The sequence below is a fragment of the Eutrema salsugineum genome, unplaced genomic scaffold, assembly GCF_000478725.1.
Source record: "Eutrema salsugineum unplaced genomic scaffold, Eutsalg1_0 scaffold_4, whole genome shotgun sequence".
NCBI lineage: Eukaryota > Viridiplantae > Streptophyta > Magnoliopsida > Brassicales > Brassicaceae > Eutrema > Eutrema salsugineum.
This window is the reverse complement of record NW_006256686.1, coordinates 11,065,309-11,082,907: the sequence shown is the minus strand read 5'-3', so window position 1 is coordinate 11,082,907 and position 17,599 is coordinate 11,065,309. Positions and strand designations below refer to the sequence as shown.

Sequence of the window (17,599 nt, the reverse complement as noted above, 5' to 3'; positions counted from 1 at the left end):
TCATCTTGATGAAGTATTTTGATTATAACCATAGCTAATTATCGAGTACTGAAAGCTTGAAGATGGAAGAGACTACTTTGAGGGCAAACGAAACGTGTTTGTTATTTATGTGTTCAAGGCTTCTATAAATTCTAAATGTACTTTTACTTTATGTTGTTTTCATTTGGCTTCAATTTCTGTACTCGAACTTTAGTAAAAATAGATAAATTTTGCAAACGTTAAAGGATCATCACAAGGTTCTTGAGAAATCAGGATGAAGTCTTTTACTTATTTGGTTCAACTCTCAAAAGTGTGACCAACATGGTGTGTAAGAGAATAAAATTTTGATCACTCACTCAAAACAAGGTGTGTACATTAGACTCAATTAACACTATGACAAACTAAACCGTCAGCTCATCTTCCGAAAGCCTCTGTTATCTTTTTAGTACACTAACGTTAGTATTTTTGTTGTTTCTTTATGTATTATAGGGTTGAAGTGACAAAAAAAAAAAAACTTTTTGTAAGACAAGTTTGATTGATTATGGTTTTTTGGACAATACTGATCCCCATGACTAAGGAATTTAAGGAGGCATGTGGTGATGGTAGGAACTTTTTTGAATGCGATTATTACATGGATAATATATCTTTCTTATTCCAGTAGGCTTGAAGGTTGTAATTTTCAGTGTATTCCATAGACTTGGAGCTAATATATAGTTTTATCATGGTTTTAGAATAGGGGTTGAAGTTTCACTAAAAGATACTGAGAAAACAGTAAATAAATCTTGAAAAAGAATATGAATACGGAATAGCATTTCTGGCTAATGTTTAGTCTTTGCTTGTCACCTCATTTTAGCTTAGATTACCATGCTTTCTTCGGCTGGAATGTAGCTCTGAATTCAGTTATATTCTAGCTCTGAATTCAGTTATATTCTATTTATCAGATGCAAATTATTAATACAGGCTTACCATGGTGACTTTGTATTTTGTAAGAGGTGAAATATCGTTATAAAATGAAAAGTGAATCAGTTGGTTTTCTTTTCACTGGTTGCATATTCCATCACTGCTTTTGTAAAGACGTAAGCAAGTTATTACTTATGAAAATTTTGCTGGTTTCAAGTGAATAACATTTTAGCCTTTGTCTATTACATCAAAGGATATCATACCCCTTTTGAAGGGAGGTGAAGTGAAGCCAATGACATAACAAAGCTTAGACTCTTTAGTAAGTCATAAATTGTTAGTTTGAATTTTGATTTAATTATATGTTGACTTGCTTTAGTATTTGCTGATAACTCATTGAAGACTCACCTTGTATAGTAGAGGTTAAGATGTAGCTTTGGAGAAGATAAATGCTGGATTGATAAGGTCTGGAGTCGAATTTTTTTGGGTAGCATACAAGTGGCATGGACTGCCTACGAAGATAAAAAAATGATTGTATGAACTATAGAATTTGTGTGTTCGATTCTTAGTGTATGAATGGTAACTTAATAAGTGCGATTTTCAAAAGAAAAGAGTAAAAAACGTAATATGTTACCCAATCACTTAAAGTTATTAACTATTTACGTTTTTTTTTAAAAAATAAAAGAAATAACTTTTGCGGATTTCAATACTGATAATTTACATGGACCGCATTTTTATACAACAGCTCTGTTTATCCAGCTGTCCAATGCAAATCCGCGGTGGATAATAATAATTTAATTATAGCTACTCTAAGACTATTTCTTCCTACAAACACAAGCAAAGTAAAGAAAAAAACAGTTTCTAAACTCTCTCTCTCTCACGTCTCACAACAACAAAAAGGTAATCCACTTTCTTTTTTTTTTGTCAACAAGAATATCTCATTATAATTTCTTCTATTTTAATATCATATAAGGTATTGTGTATATTTTTATGCAAAGGTTTTCATGTTTTTATAATTGTTGTTATAAAGTTGTTGTTTATATTACATGCTATAATAAATAATATCTCTTTCATTAATGTATTTAACGATAAATTAAGCTGTGATATATATATATATATATATTAAAGATTAATTAAGCTGTATTTTATAGTTAAATTAAATTCTTAAACACATTTGTAGAATATCATCCCACCCTTTACATGTACGTTTTTTTTTCTACATACTAGAATCTTATATATATACTAATAAAAGTTGAAGCTAAATGCTTCTTAAGGCGTCCACATAGGATTTAAAATGGTAATTTTATTGGTCCACATCAGCAATCAAAATTAAGAAAAGTTTACAAATTTTAATATTATTACTGAATAAGGAAATTAAGAAGATTTACAAATTCTAATATTATAGCTGAATAAAGAAATTATGTATAATTTTTTTATTGGTCCACCTCAACATTGAAAATTTAAAAGTTTCCAAATCCTATTATTGTTTTTAAAAATTATTAAAGATAAAAAATTATATACAAACTTTATTTTAATAATAAAAATTAAAATAAATAATAGAAAAGTAAATTTTAAATTTAAATTAGATGTATACACACATATTTAGAAACTTTTACATTAGCATCCAAATTTTTGTCACACAACTATAATAAATTTTAAGTTTCTTTTTCTATGTGTGCATTTATTTCAAAAAAAAAAATGAATTTAAAAAAAAAAATTCATTCATAGTTTTTCATATTGTTATTATTAATAGAATTTTAACACAAAAAATAGAGTTAAGTTTCATTAAAAAATGAGTCATTACAACGTAAAAGAACCAACTTGACTAAATTATATGTTTAACTATAATAAAAGAATATATATACAAAACCATTATAAGCCGCTTTAATATTGAAAAAGAGACCGTAAAATATCCAAAGCTTAGCCACCGAATTCGAGAAGAATGATAAATTTCAAGCAATCCGAGAAACATATCAAGTGATTGATACTCAACATTTTTGAAAAACGAAGCACTGAAAATAGAGAAAGAGGTTCCATCATTAAGACGAATGAGACTGAGGTATTCGAGGAATATTTTTGAAACAACATAGCATCATATAGGGTTTTAGCAACCTAACTTTAACCACAAAAGTAACAATTAGCTGACCAAGCAGCATCCGAATACATTCGGTAAGCCTCAAAACAAGGAGGAGAGACCAAAATCATGACACTTTTGAAAAACAAAGCACTGAAAATAGAGAAAAAAAATTTGTTAACAAAAAAATAATTTATAGAAAAATAAAAATTGAAACTATATGCCCCTACGGACTAAGGACATCCACATAAGATATAAAGGTTAATTTTTTTAGTGTACATCAATAACTAAAATTAAAAAGTTTCTAAATTATAAAATTACACTAATACAAAACAATATAGAAAAATTTGTTAACTAAAATTATTAAATTATTAATAACATTTAATGCTATATTATTTTCAAGGCATCCACATCAGCATTTAAAAATTTCATTTTATTCGTATATATCAAAATTTTAAATTATAAAAAGTTCTCCAATTCTAATATTATGGTTAAGAAAATAAATAAAAAATAAAAAAATTCTATTAACAAAAAAAAAAGCCCACATGATATTATGATCTCTATTATCACTGTTTAAATTACAAAATTAAATTTATTATCTATAAAAAATATATGCTACTTATACAAGTTTAAGTTACTTGATTTTAAAGCTTTTCACGTAGAATTTTAAATTACTAATCATTATGATTTATATTCATCTAAATTTTTTTCACAAATGCAAAACATATTTCCACATAATCTCATGTAATATATTATGCGAAAATGATCGAAAAAATTACATTTTGTATATTCGACTTGGAATTGCAATATATTAATGTAGAAGTTCTTAGTTTTGAGTTGTTCAATTTATTATTTTATTTTTTCTAAATCTCTATGTATTAAATTGTACTGGCTTTGCCTTCTTAATTATAATTAGAAGAAATAAAAATGAATATAATAAAACTGATATAATCATACGAAAATCATTAAAATAAAGAAATATGATATATTCATTGAAAAACAGATATAACAAGAATAACAAGATATAACATGATGAAAAAAAATTCATTCTTATTAGAAGAGATGACGTATAATCTTTGAAAAATTATTCAAACGTTTACACAACCAATTGACAAAAATATACTTAATTCACAAATTTTTGTGATTTTATTAGTTTTACATTCAACTATTATTTTAGTTTCAAATTTAAAGTTGTTATTAATCTCAAAGCAAACATTTTATTTATTAGTTTATTTTTTAAATTAAATTAACATTTTTAAATTAATTTAACAAAATAAATATTTGTATCGGTTAAACAAGAAAAAAATATTAAATTTTAAATTTTATTGTTTTTAAAGAACACATATATAATTAGAATAAAAATAAAAATGATGAAAAAAATTATCTTCATGATTTAAAGAAGTGAATGTATAATATTTTATCATTAAGTCAATACTATGTTTAAAAAGTAACATTTGATTAATTTGTAAAAATCTTAGTTGGTTTAGGTATATTAACTTATAAGTGTTTAACCAAATAATATGTTTAAAACAAATTGTATATAGATTTAAAACAAAACTGTAAAAAATCTCAAAATTTAGATATAAATTATTAGATTAATACCATAATATTTTAATATATAATTAAAATACTAATATATAAAATTTATATCTTAATAAATATAATTAATTGCATATAATTTTTATTAACAAAATACCCATACGTAGCGTGGAAGCAAAATCTAGTGTTTTATCTTTAATAATTGAAGCCATATCTCTGATTCGATATTTATTATTATAGGTTTTTTAATTTAAATTTATTATGATAATAAGTTATATATTTTATAAATTTATAAATAAACAAATATGTTAAATACAAGCTCTGTTACAATCTAACAAATGAGTATGAGTGTTTTAACGACGAAAATTGAGAAAAAAACAAAATAACAACTATTGTCTTAAGAAAAAAAAAAATCTATTTTGAATTTTTTTATCAAAATATATTAAAACTTATAAGTGTGAAATTTTCTCATTCATGTGTCTTTAAAACTAATTCAGGTATTTTCTTATTGAATGTAGATATGTAGGGTACTCAGCGACGCAACTCAAATTCTTCCAGACAAACAGGAACAACTCGTCCGATTAAAATTTCAACTCCTCCCACAGAAACGATTGTTAGGGTAAATAATTATTTTGTTTTTTATATATAAATATTAAGTATATACTATCATAAGTAACAATATAATTATAAAAATTTGTAGAACAAAGACAAATACAAATGGTCGTACATACAAGAAAAAAACACTAATTCAATTATTCGACGAAGCAATTGCTATGAATAATTACACTCTCAAGAATCCTTCGGCTGCTGGTAGAGAGTATATGGTTCAAAAGTTTAATCGAGCGTTCAACTTGAATATAACTTATGCATTCTTCAAAAACAAGCTTGATGAATTCAAAAAAAGATATAAGAGATGGAAGGCTCTTATGAATTCTACTGGTATCTCGGTCGATCCTGAAACATCCATGATATATGCATCTGAAGAATGGTGGAAGGAACGTGAATTCGTAAGTATATTTAATCCTTCTAATAATGAAAATATGTATTTAACGTATTGAAATAAGAAATCTTATAATTTCAAATTTGTAGGGATGAAAATTAACAAAAAGCTTTAACCGACAGCCGCCAGAGTTTTGGGATGTGATGGTAAAATGTCTTGTATTATATGATGTTCACTCACAATCTCAACATTCTTCACAGCAAAGAAGAGAAGAATTGATCAACAGATGCACTTGATGAAGAAGGCTTTGATGGCTCAGACACTGACAGTGGTGATATGCAACAAACACAAGTTCCTGAGACACAAGAAGAAGAAGAAGTTTATCGTGTAACCGTTGAAGATGATACACGCCATTCAAATGAATATAGAAGTAAACCAGTCCAAAATCCTGCTCGTAGAAGCCAACGAGGTAAGGCTAATTTACGGTCTAGCGTTAGACAAGGGACTAGTTCACAAAGATTAGGTGGAAGCTCACAGATTTCTGTTTCAAGTGGTTCACGAGGAGGTCGTAGAAGACAATCATTTGAAACACCATACAAGACACTATTGCTGGATATACAGAGTTTCAACGACAAAGCTTACAACAACTTCGTCCATGTGCTTTTGACCAAGCTGACTATGATGAATGGAAAAAGGCAGAAGCCATATTCCTTGCGTTAAAATTCCAAAGGGCACTAAATTTTACTGGGCATGTCTTAATACTTTGAAGGAGTTAGTATTTTTGCGTAAGTATTTCATTGACATAGCGGAAAGCATCGAGGAGGATAAGCTACAGCTGCTAGAAGCTATGACTGGTGTTTCACGGAATAACCAAGATGTGCCAAAACAATTAGGTTCTGGCCAATCATTTGGAAGTACAAATTCAGGAGGGTTATCATCTGGTAGTCCATCATCTAGAGGACAAAATGCAGGAGGATTATGGCCTCCCAACTTTCAACATTGGGGTACACTACCAAATGTTCAACAATGGGGTTCACCTCAATCGTGTGCACAATGGGATACACCGCCAAATGCGCAACAATGGGGTACACCACCAAATGCACAACAATGGGGCATACCACCAAATACGCAAAAATGGGGCACATCACCAAATACTCAACAGTGGAGCACACCCTTAAATACTCAACAATGGGGGCTTTCACCAAATCTTGGGTTTCACCATCAAACTTTCACGCAAGAGGTCAGACACAAAACTTTGAACAAGGTGGCTCATAGGGAATGGCTCCAACCAATGTTCAATATGGATTTTCTGTTGGAGGTCAAGTAGAAAGTACAAGAATTAACGAACAAGAAACTTCAGGAGCTTCACCAAACGCTCAACCAACAACATCACGCGGTCTTGATTTCACAAATTATTTTGAAACTGGACATCAAATACCTAGACCAGGAGGTATATTTACTATATGGGGTACTCCGCAAGGAACAAACACAAATGGAAACGAAGATCGTCAAAGTTGTTAAGAAGACGAAGATTAGTCTGTAACAATTGTGTTTAAACACTCGTTTATGTAATAAAATATTTAATATTTTTATTTTCTGTTTTAACTTTTGTTTAATTGTTTAATATATATTTATATTTTCTATTGATGTTTTTTATTTTATGTTTAAAATTTCAGGCTTTTCGTTTATGTCAGTTACGATCACAAGGCATCCACAACCTAAGTTACGAAGAGAGAATCGAATTGTGGAATTTGGAAAATAAACAATTTATGGAGTTAATAATTCAGCCAAGTTTGAATTACTATCATCGCTATTTTGAAAGAGCACCAGACCTAACAGACAGAGGTTTGGGATGGACAAATATTTGGCCTCGGCTACAACAAGATGCTAAGGCTTGTCTGCAGTTACTACGAATGTCAATGCCATGTTTTATAATACGCTGCAGTTATGTGATACGCTACAAACAAATTACGGGCTTCAACTAACATTAAACATGAGCATTGAAGAAAGTGTGGCAATATTTTTACGTATATGTGGGTACAATGAAGTTCAAAGAGATGTTGGATTGAGATTTGGCCGAAACCAAGAAACTGTGCAGAGAAAATTCATTGAAGTTCTTAGGGCTACTGAATTACAAGCATGTGATTATATTAGAACTCCAACAATAGAAGATCTAGACAGAGTTCCTGAAAGACTTATACAAGATCGAAGGTATTGGCCATATTTCAGTGGATTTGTAGGAGCTATGGATGGGACTCATGTATGCGTAAACGTGAAACAAGAATTACAAGGAATGTATAGGGATCGACATAGTAATCCATCCTTGAACATCATGGCAATTTGTGATTGAATATGTTATTCACATATATTTGGAATGGAGCACCAGGTTCATGCCATGATACAACGGTTTTGACAATGGCACAACAAAGTGACTCTGAGTTTCCTTTGCCGCCACCAGAGAAGTATTATCTCGTTGATTCTGGTTATCCAAACAAACAAGGATTTTTGGCTCCATATAGATCATCACGAAACAGAGTTGTGAGATATCATATGGCTCAGTTCAATTCTGGTCCTGCTCCTAGGAATAAACAAGAACTCTTCAATCGAAATCATGCGTCTATGCGTTCTGTTATCGAAAAAACTTTTGGATGTTGGAAGAAAAAATGGAGAATTGTTAAGGAATTTCCAAGATATAGTCTTAAAATCCAAAAGAAAGTAATAATGTCTACAATAGGATTAAATAATTTTATCAAAATTTCAGATTTCGCAGATCCAGATTTTGCAACTGCAATGGCAGAGACGGAAATAAACAATATAGATTCTGATTATGATTTAGATGACATTGAAGGAGCAGAGGCAACTGATGGACATTATATGGACCAAATAAGAGATAGAATTGCAGATATGTTGTGGAATCAAAATAGTTGATGATTGTTTTTCTTGTATTGTATTTTATTTATTATGAATTATGGTTTTATCTTGTTTAACACTATTTATATCGAAAATAAATTTTTACTTTAAATAAAATTTGAATATTTTAAGTTCATAAATATATGAAATTATTTTTTATTAACCAAAATTAATAATTTAATTATAATTATATTAATTATTATATATTTATCTATAGTCTCTTATCCGTACCGCTTTAGTTTTATTCACCATTCAAACATTTTGTTGTGGACCGTAAGCTGTTTTTTCACCAATCAAACTTTATTATGTACCGCTAATTATATAAAAATCGTACTTGTCCCGCAAATATATTTTCCCGCACGTAACGCAGTTGAACCGTACCACACTCTAAAATCGTTTTTTTTTTTGCACAGCCAAAAACGCTGTCACCATTCGGAGCCTAATACAAAAAAAATTAAAAACATAAATGAATTATAAATGATCATCCTAGATTCATCTATAAATAAGATGACGTTATATATGAATAATTCTTTTATGGAAGAATATGAGTTATTCCTATTATGATTTACTTTAATAACTTAATTTAGTTTTTTAATTTTTTTAAAAATATTAAAATTCACAGTGATATAGATATTGGATTAAGAGAAAAGCACATAAAATAAATAAAATAAAATAATTAGAAGATATGCATAAACCATCATTTAGTAGTTAAATATATTTTAAAAATATATATTAGGCTATGAACTGATATTTTAATATACAGTACTACTTTTGAAGTCTACTAGTCAACATAAGGTTATTTTTGCAATTGACTTTCTAAAAGTAGACTTCATTAAACTTCACGAGAAGTCTACTCGATATCCTTTGAAATAAAAAAAAAAACCTAGTAGACTTCGTTTGAAGGCTTAAGAAGTCTACGAAAGAAAATAGGTTATTTTTGTAGTTGACCGTATTTTGACTTTTTAATATAGACTTCCGTATGAAGTCTACTGTTTACGTCTACATAAGAAGTCTACGTTATAGTTACTTTTATAGTTTGACCAAAAACGTATAGGTTATTTTAGTGTTTGACTACAGTTTTTTTAAAAATAAAAAATTCAAAAATTCCAAAAAACTTCAGTAGACTTCCCAAAGAAGTCTAAAACCTGTAGACTTCTTTGGGAAGTCTACTTATATTTTTCGGTCAAACTTAGAAGGAATCTTTTTTTAAGTAGACTTCACACAGTGAAGTCTACTCAAAAAATTCAATTGCAAAAATAACCTATTTTTTTCGTAGACTTCTATTGAAAAAGTAGACTTCAAAAGTAGACTGTCAGAGAAGTCTACTCTTGCATGAAGTTTACAATAGAAGTCTACTTTGTTAGTCAATGGCTCGGTCAAATGCTAAAGTAACCTTTTTGGCCGGAAGTCTACTTTTGAAGTCTACTGAAGGAAAAGTCAACGAATTGGTCAATTGCAAAAATAACATGTTTTTAAGTAGACTTCTTTAGTAGACTTCACTATGAAAAAGTAGACTTCTCAAAGAAGTCTACGTTTGAAGTCTGCGGTAGAAGTCTACGTATTGCAGTTTTTTTAAAAACGCATTTTAGGTAAATTTGTAAAGTATTTTTTTTATTTTTTGGATAAGAAATGCTTTTGAGTAAGTGATTGAACTACCCAGTGAGTTTTATTTCATTTCATTCGATATTTATTGTTGAATCAGAAGTTTTGATTTTTAAGCTACTTAGCTTATCAAAGTAGACTTCAGTAGACTAAAGAAGTCTAATTAGGAAGTCTACTTTTTGTATTTATTTTAAAAACGCATATCTTAAATATTTATAACGTTTTTTTATAATTTTTAGGATTTGACATGCGTGTTAGCAATTAATTGAATTACTCAATGTTTTTCATTTGATTTAAATCGATATTTATTGTGGAATCAAATTTTTTATTATTTATAAGCTAGTTAGCTTGTGAAAATAGACTTCATTTGCAATCTACAAAGTCTTCGAATGAAGTCTTCTGTGTAAAAAAAATAATACTTATGTATTTGCTATAATGTTTTTTGTAATTATGTTTGCTAATGTTATTTTTTATGTTTTTTTACAAAACTACCAATTAAATATGTTTGTGTTATACTTATGCTTCAATTATTCTTGTGTTATTAGACTTACAAAAATTTCCATAAAAATGATCAACTCCATAAAAATAAATCATCATAAATTCTAAAAAATTGTAGAATTAGACATTTATAAGTTGTCAACACCAACCTCATTCTTGGTTTTTTTTTTTCTTTCTTTGGATTTGACATACTTTGTGAATCTCTGAAATATATTTTGTGAATCTTTGAAATATATTTTGTGACAAATCTTCTATTTGTATGTTATTCCTAAAACTGAAATTTCTTGATTTTAAAGTAGCTGATCATGAAGCTAAAAAATCTGAACTACAACACTTGATTATAAAGTGACAGCAACATTACATGCAAGCCCAAAAAGGGCACGTGGTAAAAGAAGAAAACTTTGTATTTTCTTAAAGAGATCTGATGCTGCCTCTAAGTGATCTGGATCACCATTTTCATTCTTGCTTTCACTTTCTTCAAGAGAGCTGTCACCACGCCAAAGTCTTCTCCTTGTTTCTAGACCTAGGTGTTCAAGCTTGTTGGTTACTTGCGCAGCAGAAAATCCACCATCAGGATTCAAAGATTCGGCAATAAGCTGGCTGCAATTCTTATCATCTTTGAACCTGCAACAATTTCATTATAAGAAACCAATGGAATCAAACTGTAAAGTACCATGGTTCACATGTAAAATTTGGAGTTTTACAACTTCAAATGCTTATAAAATCTAAACCATGGATCACTGCTTATATTACTAAACTAAGAAATAAGCAGAATGATTTGTGTTTCTTCATTCAGTAACTATGCATTGAACAAAATATACCTTTCATATAGTTCTTTCATCTTTATCTCCATGTCAGCATCAAGAACAAGTCTTCGCTTTCTTTTTGATGGTCCTGCAGATTCATTTTCCACAGAGTCATCGTCCTCAATGCACCAAGCAAAAATCGCAAGCATTATTAGCAAATAAAAACGAAGTATCTTTAGCTGACAAGAAACATAAGGTATACAAACTCGAGAAGCAATTCTATACGTCAGTTTACAATGGCTATCAGTGGTCAACATTTTCTGCATTATTGGAAGTATCGTTGGTTCTATCTCAACAAACAGCTGAGGAAGATGATAAGCTGGCATTCCCTCTGGCTTATTGCAGGAAGAAGAAGAGAAGTGGAAGAGTCGCTAGAAGGCAAGAGAGGGTTCAAAGTGGCTAAAGCAACGGTCAAAAGGAACAGAGTCTATCCCTCCAGCTGAATCCGAGGGTCTTCTAGTTAAATAAGCATTCAGATAGCTTTTGTTAAACTATGTCATTTCAGTAGAATTAAACCTAAGGGAACAGTGTATTTAATGCCACTCTTAACTTTAGGGTTGGGGGATATCAATATATCATATTTTATCGGCACAGTTGTTGTCTCACTCTCACTCTCGTGTTTTGTCACTGGCTACACGAGATCCGATAAGTCACCGGCTTATCAGTGGTATCAGAGCACTCAGGATGACTGAAACACCTGAATCCGTGGAGGTCACCGATCCGACCGGAGGAGAGAAACCCATCAGCGACGAAGAGCTGCGAAAACAGTTTCTAAAGATGGAAAAGGAGCAAGCTTGGGTCCGGGAAGCTCTCGGACAACTGCTCAGGAACCAGATGGGAGAGGTTACGCGCGCTGGGTTCATCACCCCGCAAGCTACACCCTTCTCTCACAACCAAACACCAGGTCAAGGTAGCGTATTTACTCCTCTGACCAGACAGAATGAGGAAGGAGAAGCTCCTCCTACTCCGGTAACCCGCGAACAGGAGCAGGAGAGGCCGAATCTGACGGAGCAACCCCAGGAACCCCCGACGAAGCTCGCAGAACTTCCGCTTTACGAGGGGCAAAACCCTGATGAGTGGATCTACAGGGTGGAGCTCTGTTTTGCAGCGAACAAGACCGTCGAGGCGGAAAAGGTCGAACAAGCCACAGCGCGTTTGACGGGAAGTGCTGTGACATGGCTGAGGTACACTAAAGATCGAGATGCTGTACGGAACTGGAAAGATTTTAAAGCAAAGTTTAAGCGGAGGTTCGGTCCAGGCAGGGGAGGTTCAGTGGTGGACCAAATGATGACTATCACTCAAAAGGGGACGGTAGATGAGTACTGGGAGCGATTTGAGGAGCTGATAGTTGAAGCACCCCATATCCCTGATGACGTGGTGGAGTCAATGTTCCTCAGGGGACTGCGAAAAGGGTTACGAGATCAGGTCTTAAGGTGCACTCCAAACGGAATCAACGATGTGGTAGAAAAGGCAAGGCTCATCGAGATCCAGGAGGCCGAGGTGCAAGGATACTCTTACAGACCCTCTTTCCGAACTCCGCTAAACACTCCTCTGGCTTCGAGCAGCCGTAACACCGGATACGCCCCACCGCGTGCCAACGACTCAGCCCCAGGGAAGAAGGTAGTGGAGTCTGGAAAGGATGTAAGGAAGCCTCACGCTGGAGCTGATGCAAGGAAATCGAATCCTTGTCGTCACTGTGGAGAGCAATGGTTTCCGGGCCACCGCTGTAAATCGCAACAGAGGTTCCGTAACATGGAGGCAGAGGAGAACGATGAGGAAGAAGGAGAGGAGGAATTGGTTGAAAGTGGGTTAGAACCAGACACAGGCGAAGAGCCGAACGAGCAACAAGGCCTCTTGCGTCTCTCCCTACAGTCCATGGTCGGTTTAACCGCTGAACGGTCAATGAGGATGAAGGGGAAGATTGCGGAGACAGAAGTAATTGTCTTAATCGACTCGGGAGCCACAAGTAATTTCATCTCGCCTGAAGTTGCAAGATCAGTGGGGCTACCAGTACTGGATACCGTCGGGTTTGGGGTATCAGTAGGAAACGGCCAAGTAATATCAGGCCGAGGAAGATGCGAAGGAGTCCTCCTAGCTATACAAGGGGTGGAGATAACCGAAGATTTCTTACTCTTCGAGTTGGGGTCTACAGATGTGGTCCTTGGTTATTCGTGGTTAGCCAAACTGGGAGACACAAGGATAAAATGGGGACTCCACACTCTGAGCTGCAAGATAGGGTTTGAATGGGTGACATTGAGGGGAGACCCGGCGCTCATATGATCCCAGATTTCGTTTAACTCCATGATTAAGGTGGCTCGTGGGGGAGCTCAGGTGTACCTGTTGGAAATGACGGAGCTGTTTGAGGCAAAGGCAGGACAGCAGGAGACGAAGATGAGCCCTCAAATTCGGTCGTTGGTAAAGCGCTATAGCGAGGTTTTCCAGATGCCGAAGCAGTTACCACCGGTACGAAGTCGGGAGCACGCTATTAACTTGCAGCCAGGAACAGCTCCGATAAACCTTAGGCCTTACAGATACTCCTTTACCCAAAAGAATGAGATCGAAGCCTTGATGAAGGAAATGCTGGAGGCGCAAGTGATCAGGCCTAGCATCAGCCCCTATTCCAGTCCCGTGCTGTTGGTTAAGAAGAAGGATGGTGGATGGCGGTTTTGTGTTGACTACAGGGCGGTTAACAAGTTCACTATTCCGGATAGATATCCCATACCAGTCATAGAAGAGTTGCTGGATGAACTTCAGGGTGCTCAGGTTTTCTCCAAGATCGATCTGAAGTCAGGGTATCACCAGATCCGAGTCAAACAAGAGGATGTGGAGAAGACTGCATTCAGGACACATGAAGGGCACTATGAGTTTTTGGTTATGCCTTTCGGCTTAACCAATGCTCCAGCCACCTTCCAATCGGTCATGAACGACATTTTCAGACCGTATCTCCGTAAGTTTGTGTTGGTTTTCTTCGATGATATATTGGTTTACAGTCTAACCTTGGATAGACACTTGCAGCACTTAGAGACTGTGTTCAAGGTATTGCAACAGAACCAGTTCTACGCAAACATGAAGAAGTGTGAGTTTGGTAAAGAAGAGGTTGCTTACCTGGGGCATGTGATATCCAAACATGGGGTAGCTGCGGATCCAAGCAAGATTGAAGCCATCAAGCGCTGGCCGGAACCTAAAAATGTAACTGAGTTGAGAGGGTTTTTGGGTCTAACCGGCTATTACCGTCGCTTTGTGCAGGATTATGGCAAAAAGGCACGACCCCTTACCGCATTGTTGAAGAAAGACGGATTCTGGTGGGGCGAGGAGGCAAGTAAAGCGTTTGGAATACTGAAAGAGGCGATGTTACGGTTGCCAGTTCTGATCTTACCGGAATTCACCCAGCCCTTTGTCATAGAAACAGATGCTTCCGGAGCAGGAGTAGGAGCAGTGCTCTCGCAAGGAGGGAGACCGATCGCTTACATAAGTCAAGCCTTCTCTGACAAAGGGAAAGTCAGGTCTGCATATGAAAGAGAGCTTCTCGCTATTGTCTTCGCCATCAACAAGTGGAGACATTACATGATGGGCGGCAAGGTTGTCATCCGAACAGACCAACGCAGTCTCAAGTATCTCTTGGATCAGAAATCGGTTCCCACCGAGCAACAGAGGTGGGCTTCCAAGTTGCTGGGGCTCAACTATACCATTGAATATAAGCCTGGGAGTGAGAACCGCGTGGCTGACGCTCTGTCAAGGATTCCACACTCAGAGCAGATCGCGATCCTTAGCCTCACTGCCCCCTTAAACCCGGATCGCGAGGAGTTAGCAAGGCAGGTGGGAGACGATCCAGAGTTGCAGGAGCTGATTAAAGGATTAAGTGGGGAAAACAAGGACAGTGGATTCAAGTATGAGCAAGGTTTGCTTTACAAGGATTCTCGCCTAGTCATCCCTGTGAAATCACCGCTTACCACATCCTTGTTAGAGCAGTTTCACGCTAGCCCCATAGGAGGACACGAGGGAGTACTAAAAACGTACAAGCGGATGGTCAGAGAGGTGTATTGGAAGGGAATGAGGAAATCAGTGGAGGACTTCATAGCCAGGTGCACCGTTTGCCAAGAAAACAAGTACTCCACTCTCACCCCCGCGGGTCTTCTCTCACCTCTCCCTATACCCACCCAAGTTTGGGCTGACGTGAGTTTAGATTTCGTGGAGGGTTTACCGGTGTCGAGAGGTTGGGATACAATCATGGTGGTAGTCGATCGCTTAACCAAGTATGCCCATTTCATCACCTTAAGGCACCCATTCTCGTCCAAAACGGTTGCAGAAGTGTACCTCAAGGAGGTAGTAAGGTTGCACGGCTACCCTGAGACGATGGTATCGGACCGAGACAAGGTCTTTGTGAGCCACTTTTGGACCTCGCTGTTCACCTCACAAGGCACTGATCTCCGAAGAAGCTCCGCTTACCATCCCCAAACAGATGGGCAGACTGAGGTAGTGAACAGGTGTTTGGAGACCTACCTCAGGTGTTTTGCGAATGAGAAACCGAAATCCTGGAGTCAGTGGCTGCCGTGGGCCGAGCTATGGTACAACACCTCCCATCATTCATCCACCAACACCACTCCGTTCAAAGCTCTCTACGGCAGGGATCCTCCCAAGTTGCTGAGATACAAGGATATTCCCACCACTAATGCTGAAGTGGAGGAAATGATTCAAAACAGAGATGGGTTGATAGGGGAACTGAGGGGGAATTTGGAGAAGGCTCAGAAACAGATGCAGAACTCTGCAAATAAGAAGCGAAGAGATGTAGAGTTCATGGTGGGAGATCGTGTGTACTTGAAACTGAGGCCATATCGCCAATCTACTGTGGCGCTGAGGAGGAATGAAAAGTTGTCGCCCCGGTATTTTGGACCTTATACGATCGCAAGCAAAGTCGGACGAACAGCCTACAAGCTGCAACTTCCACCGCAGAGTGCTATCCACCCAGTTTTTCACGTTTCGCAACTGAAGAAAGCTGTGGCGCCGGACACACAAACTCAGCCCCTACCACCCATCCTCACTCCGACCTTGGAATGGAAGACTGAACCAGAAGATGTGTTGGAGATCCGAAAGTCAGCGGCGAGAGCAGAACCAGAGATATTGATACAATGGAAAGGGCTTCCAGCTTTTGAAAACTCATGGGAGCCTTTGAACAGGATTGCGACGCAGTACCCCAACTTCCAGCTTGAGGACAAGCTGATTCTTCTGCGCGGGAGTACTGATAAGCTGGCATTCCCTCTGGCTTATTGCAGGAAGAAGAAGAGAAGTGGAAGAGTCGCTAGAAGGCAAGAGAGGGTTCAAAGTGGCTAAAGCAACGGTCAAAAGGAACAGAGTCTATCCCTCCAGCTGAATCCGAGGGTCTTCTAGTTAAATAAGCATTCAGATAGCTTTTGTTAAACTATGTCGTTTCAGTAGAATTAAACCTAAGAGAACAGTGTATTTAATGCCACTCTTAACTTTAGGGTTGGAGGATATCAATATATCATATTTTATCGGCACAGTTGTTGTCTCACTCTCACTCTCGTGTTTTGTCACTGGCTACACGAGATCCGATAAGTCACCGGCTTATCAGAAGACTACTAACAAATTCAAAGAATTGTGCTTATGGCACGCAAACAACCGACTGCAGCTAACATTTGGGAACCAAACCCAAAAATTCAGATTTCTCAAAACTTCAAAATCCAAAATTTCACAAAATCAGCGATTAAATATCATTTCACAATCGACTACCAAGCTCTTAGATTCACATTGACACATTTGAGAACCAAACCAATTTCTCAAACTATAAAATACAAAATTTATCAAAAAATTTAAAATCCAAAACAAATCCAACGAGGGCTTCACCAACCTTCACAACAGAATTTATTTCCTAAAACACAAGCAAACAAAACTGAAGCATAAGATAGCAAGAAATTCCTAAAGAATCTGAAAAAAAAACTGGATTTTTCCCAGTTAAGAAGTTGATTGGAAGTAATTTTTTGACAGAGTTGCAGCTTAAACATAGCAAAGAGAACTAACAGATAATCTGCATCAAATTTCTCTCAGAAAATAAGGAAGGGAGAGAGAGAGAGAGAGAGAGAGAGAGAGAGAGAAAGAGAGAGAGAGTAACCAGAGCAAACCTGCAGACGGTTTCGCCGTTGATGATGGTACCTCCGATGGGGAACTCGTCGGAGGAGGAATCCGAAGTAAACGGCTACGGCTCCCAACATGGCAGATCTAGGGACCTCGTCGAGGCTGTGTTTGCGGATCTGATGGTGTGGCTTCTGGTCGAATTGCAGGCTGTAGGAAGCGTCTTATGCTGCGGCAGAACAGGGACGAGCGACACCAACGGCAAAA

At 35.6% G+C, this 17,599-nt stretch overlaps 1 protein-coding gene and 2 pseudogenes across 1 annotated transcript; 2 read left to right on the top strand and 1 right to left on the bottom strand.

Moving 5' to 3' along the window:
* The first annotated feature begins 5,262 nt into the window (after positions 1-5,262).
* Positions 5,263-6,149, top strand: LOC112084654 (annotated as a pseudogene).
* Positions 6,150-6,276: 127 nt separating this feature from the next.
* Positions 6,277-8,357, top strand: LOC112084516 (annotated as a pseudogene).
* Positions 8,358-10,750: 2,393 nt separating this feature from the next.
* On the bottom strand, positions 10,751-17,141 carry LOC112084625. Its single transcript, XM_024153882.1, has 3 exons — positions 16,840-17,141; positions 11,261-11,557; positions 10,751-11,063 (listed from the first exon to the last, which is right to left on the bottom strand). The coding sequence occupies exons 2-3, from the start codon at positions 11,509-11,511 to the stop codon at positions 10,778-10,780; spliced, it is 537 nt and encodes a 178-aa protein (XP_024009650.1). The 5' UTR covers positions 11,512-11,557; positions 16,840-17,141; the 3' UTR covers positions 10,751-10,777.
* Between the last annotated feature and the right edge of the window lie 458 nt (positions 17,142-17,599).

Excerpts from the sequence above, each read along its gene's own strand:
- LOC112084625 (XM_024153882.1), bottom strand. The coding sequence starts at position 11,511 with ATGCAGAAAATGTTGACCACTGATAGCCATTGTAAACTGACGTATAGA. Across the intron at positions 11,064-11,260 it reads ATGAAAGAACTATATGAAAG|GTTCAAAGATGATAAGAATT; the intron begins GTATATTTTGTT and ends AAATTGTTGCAG.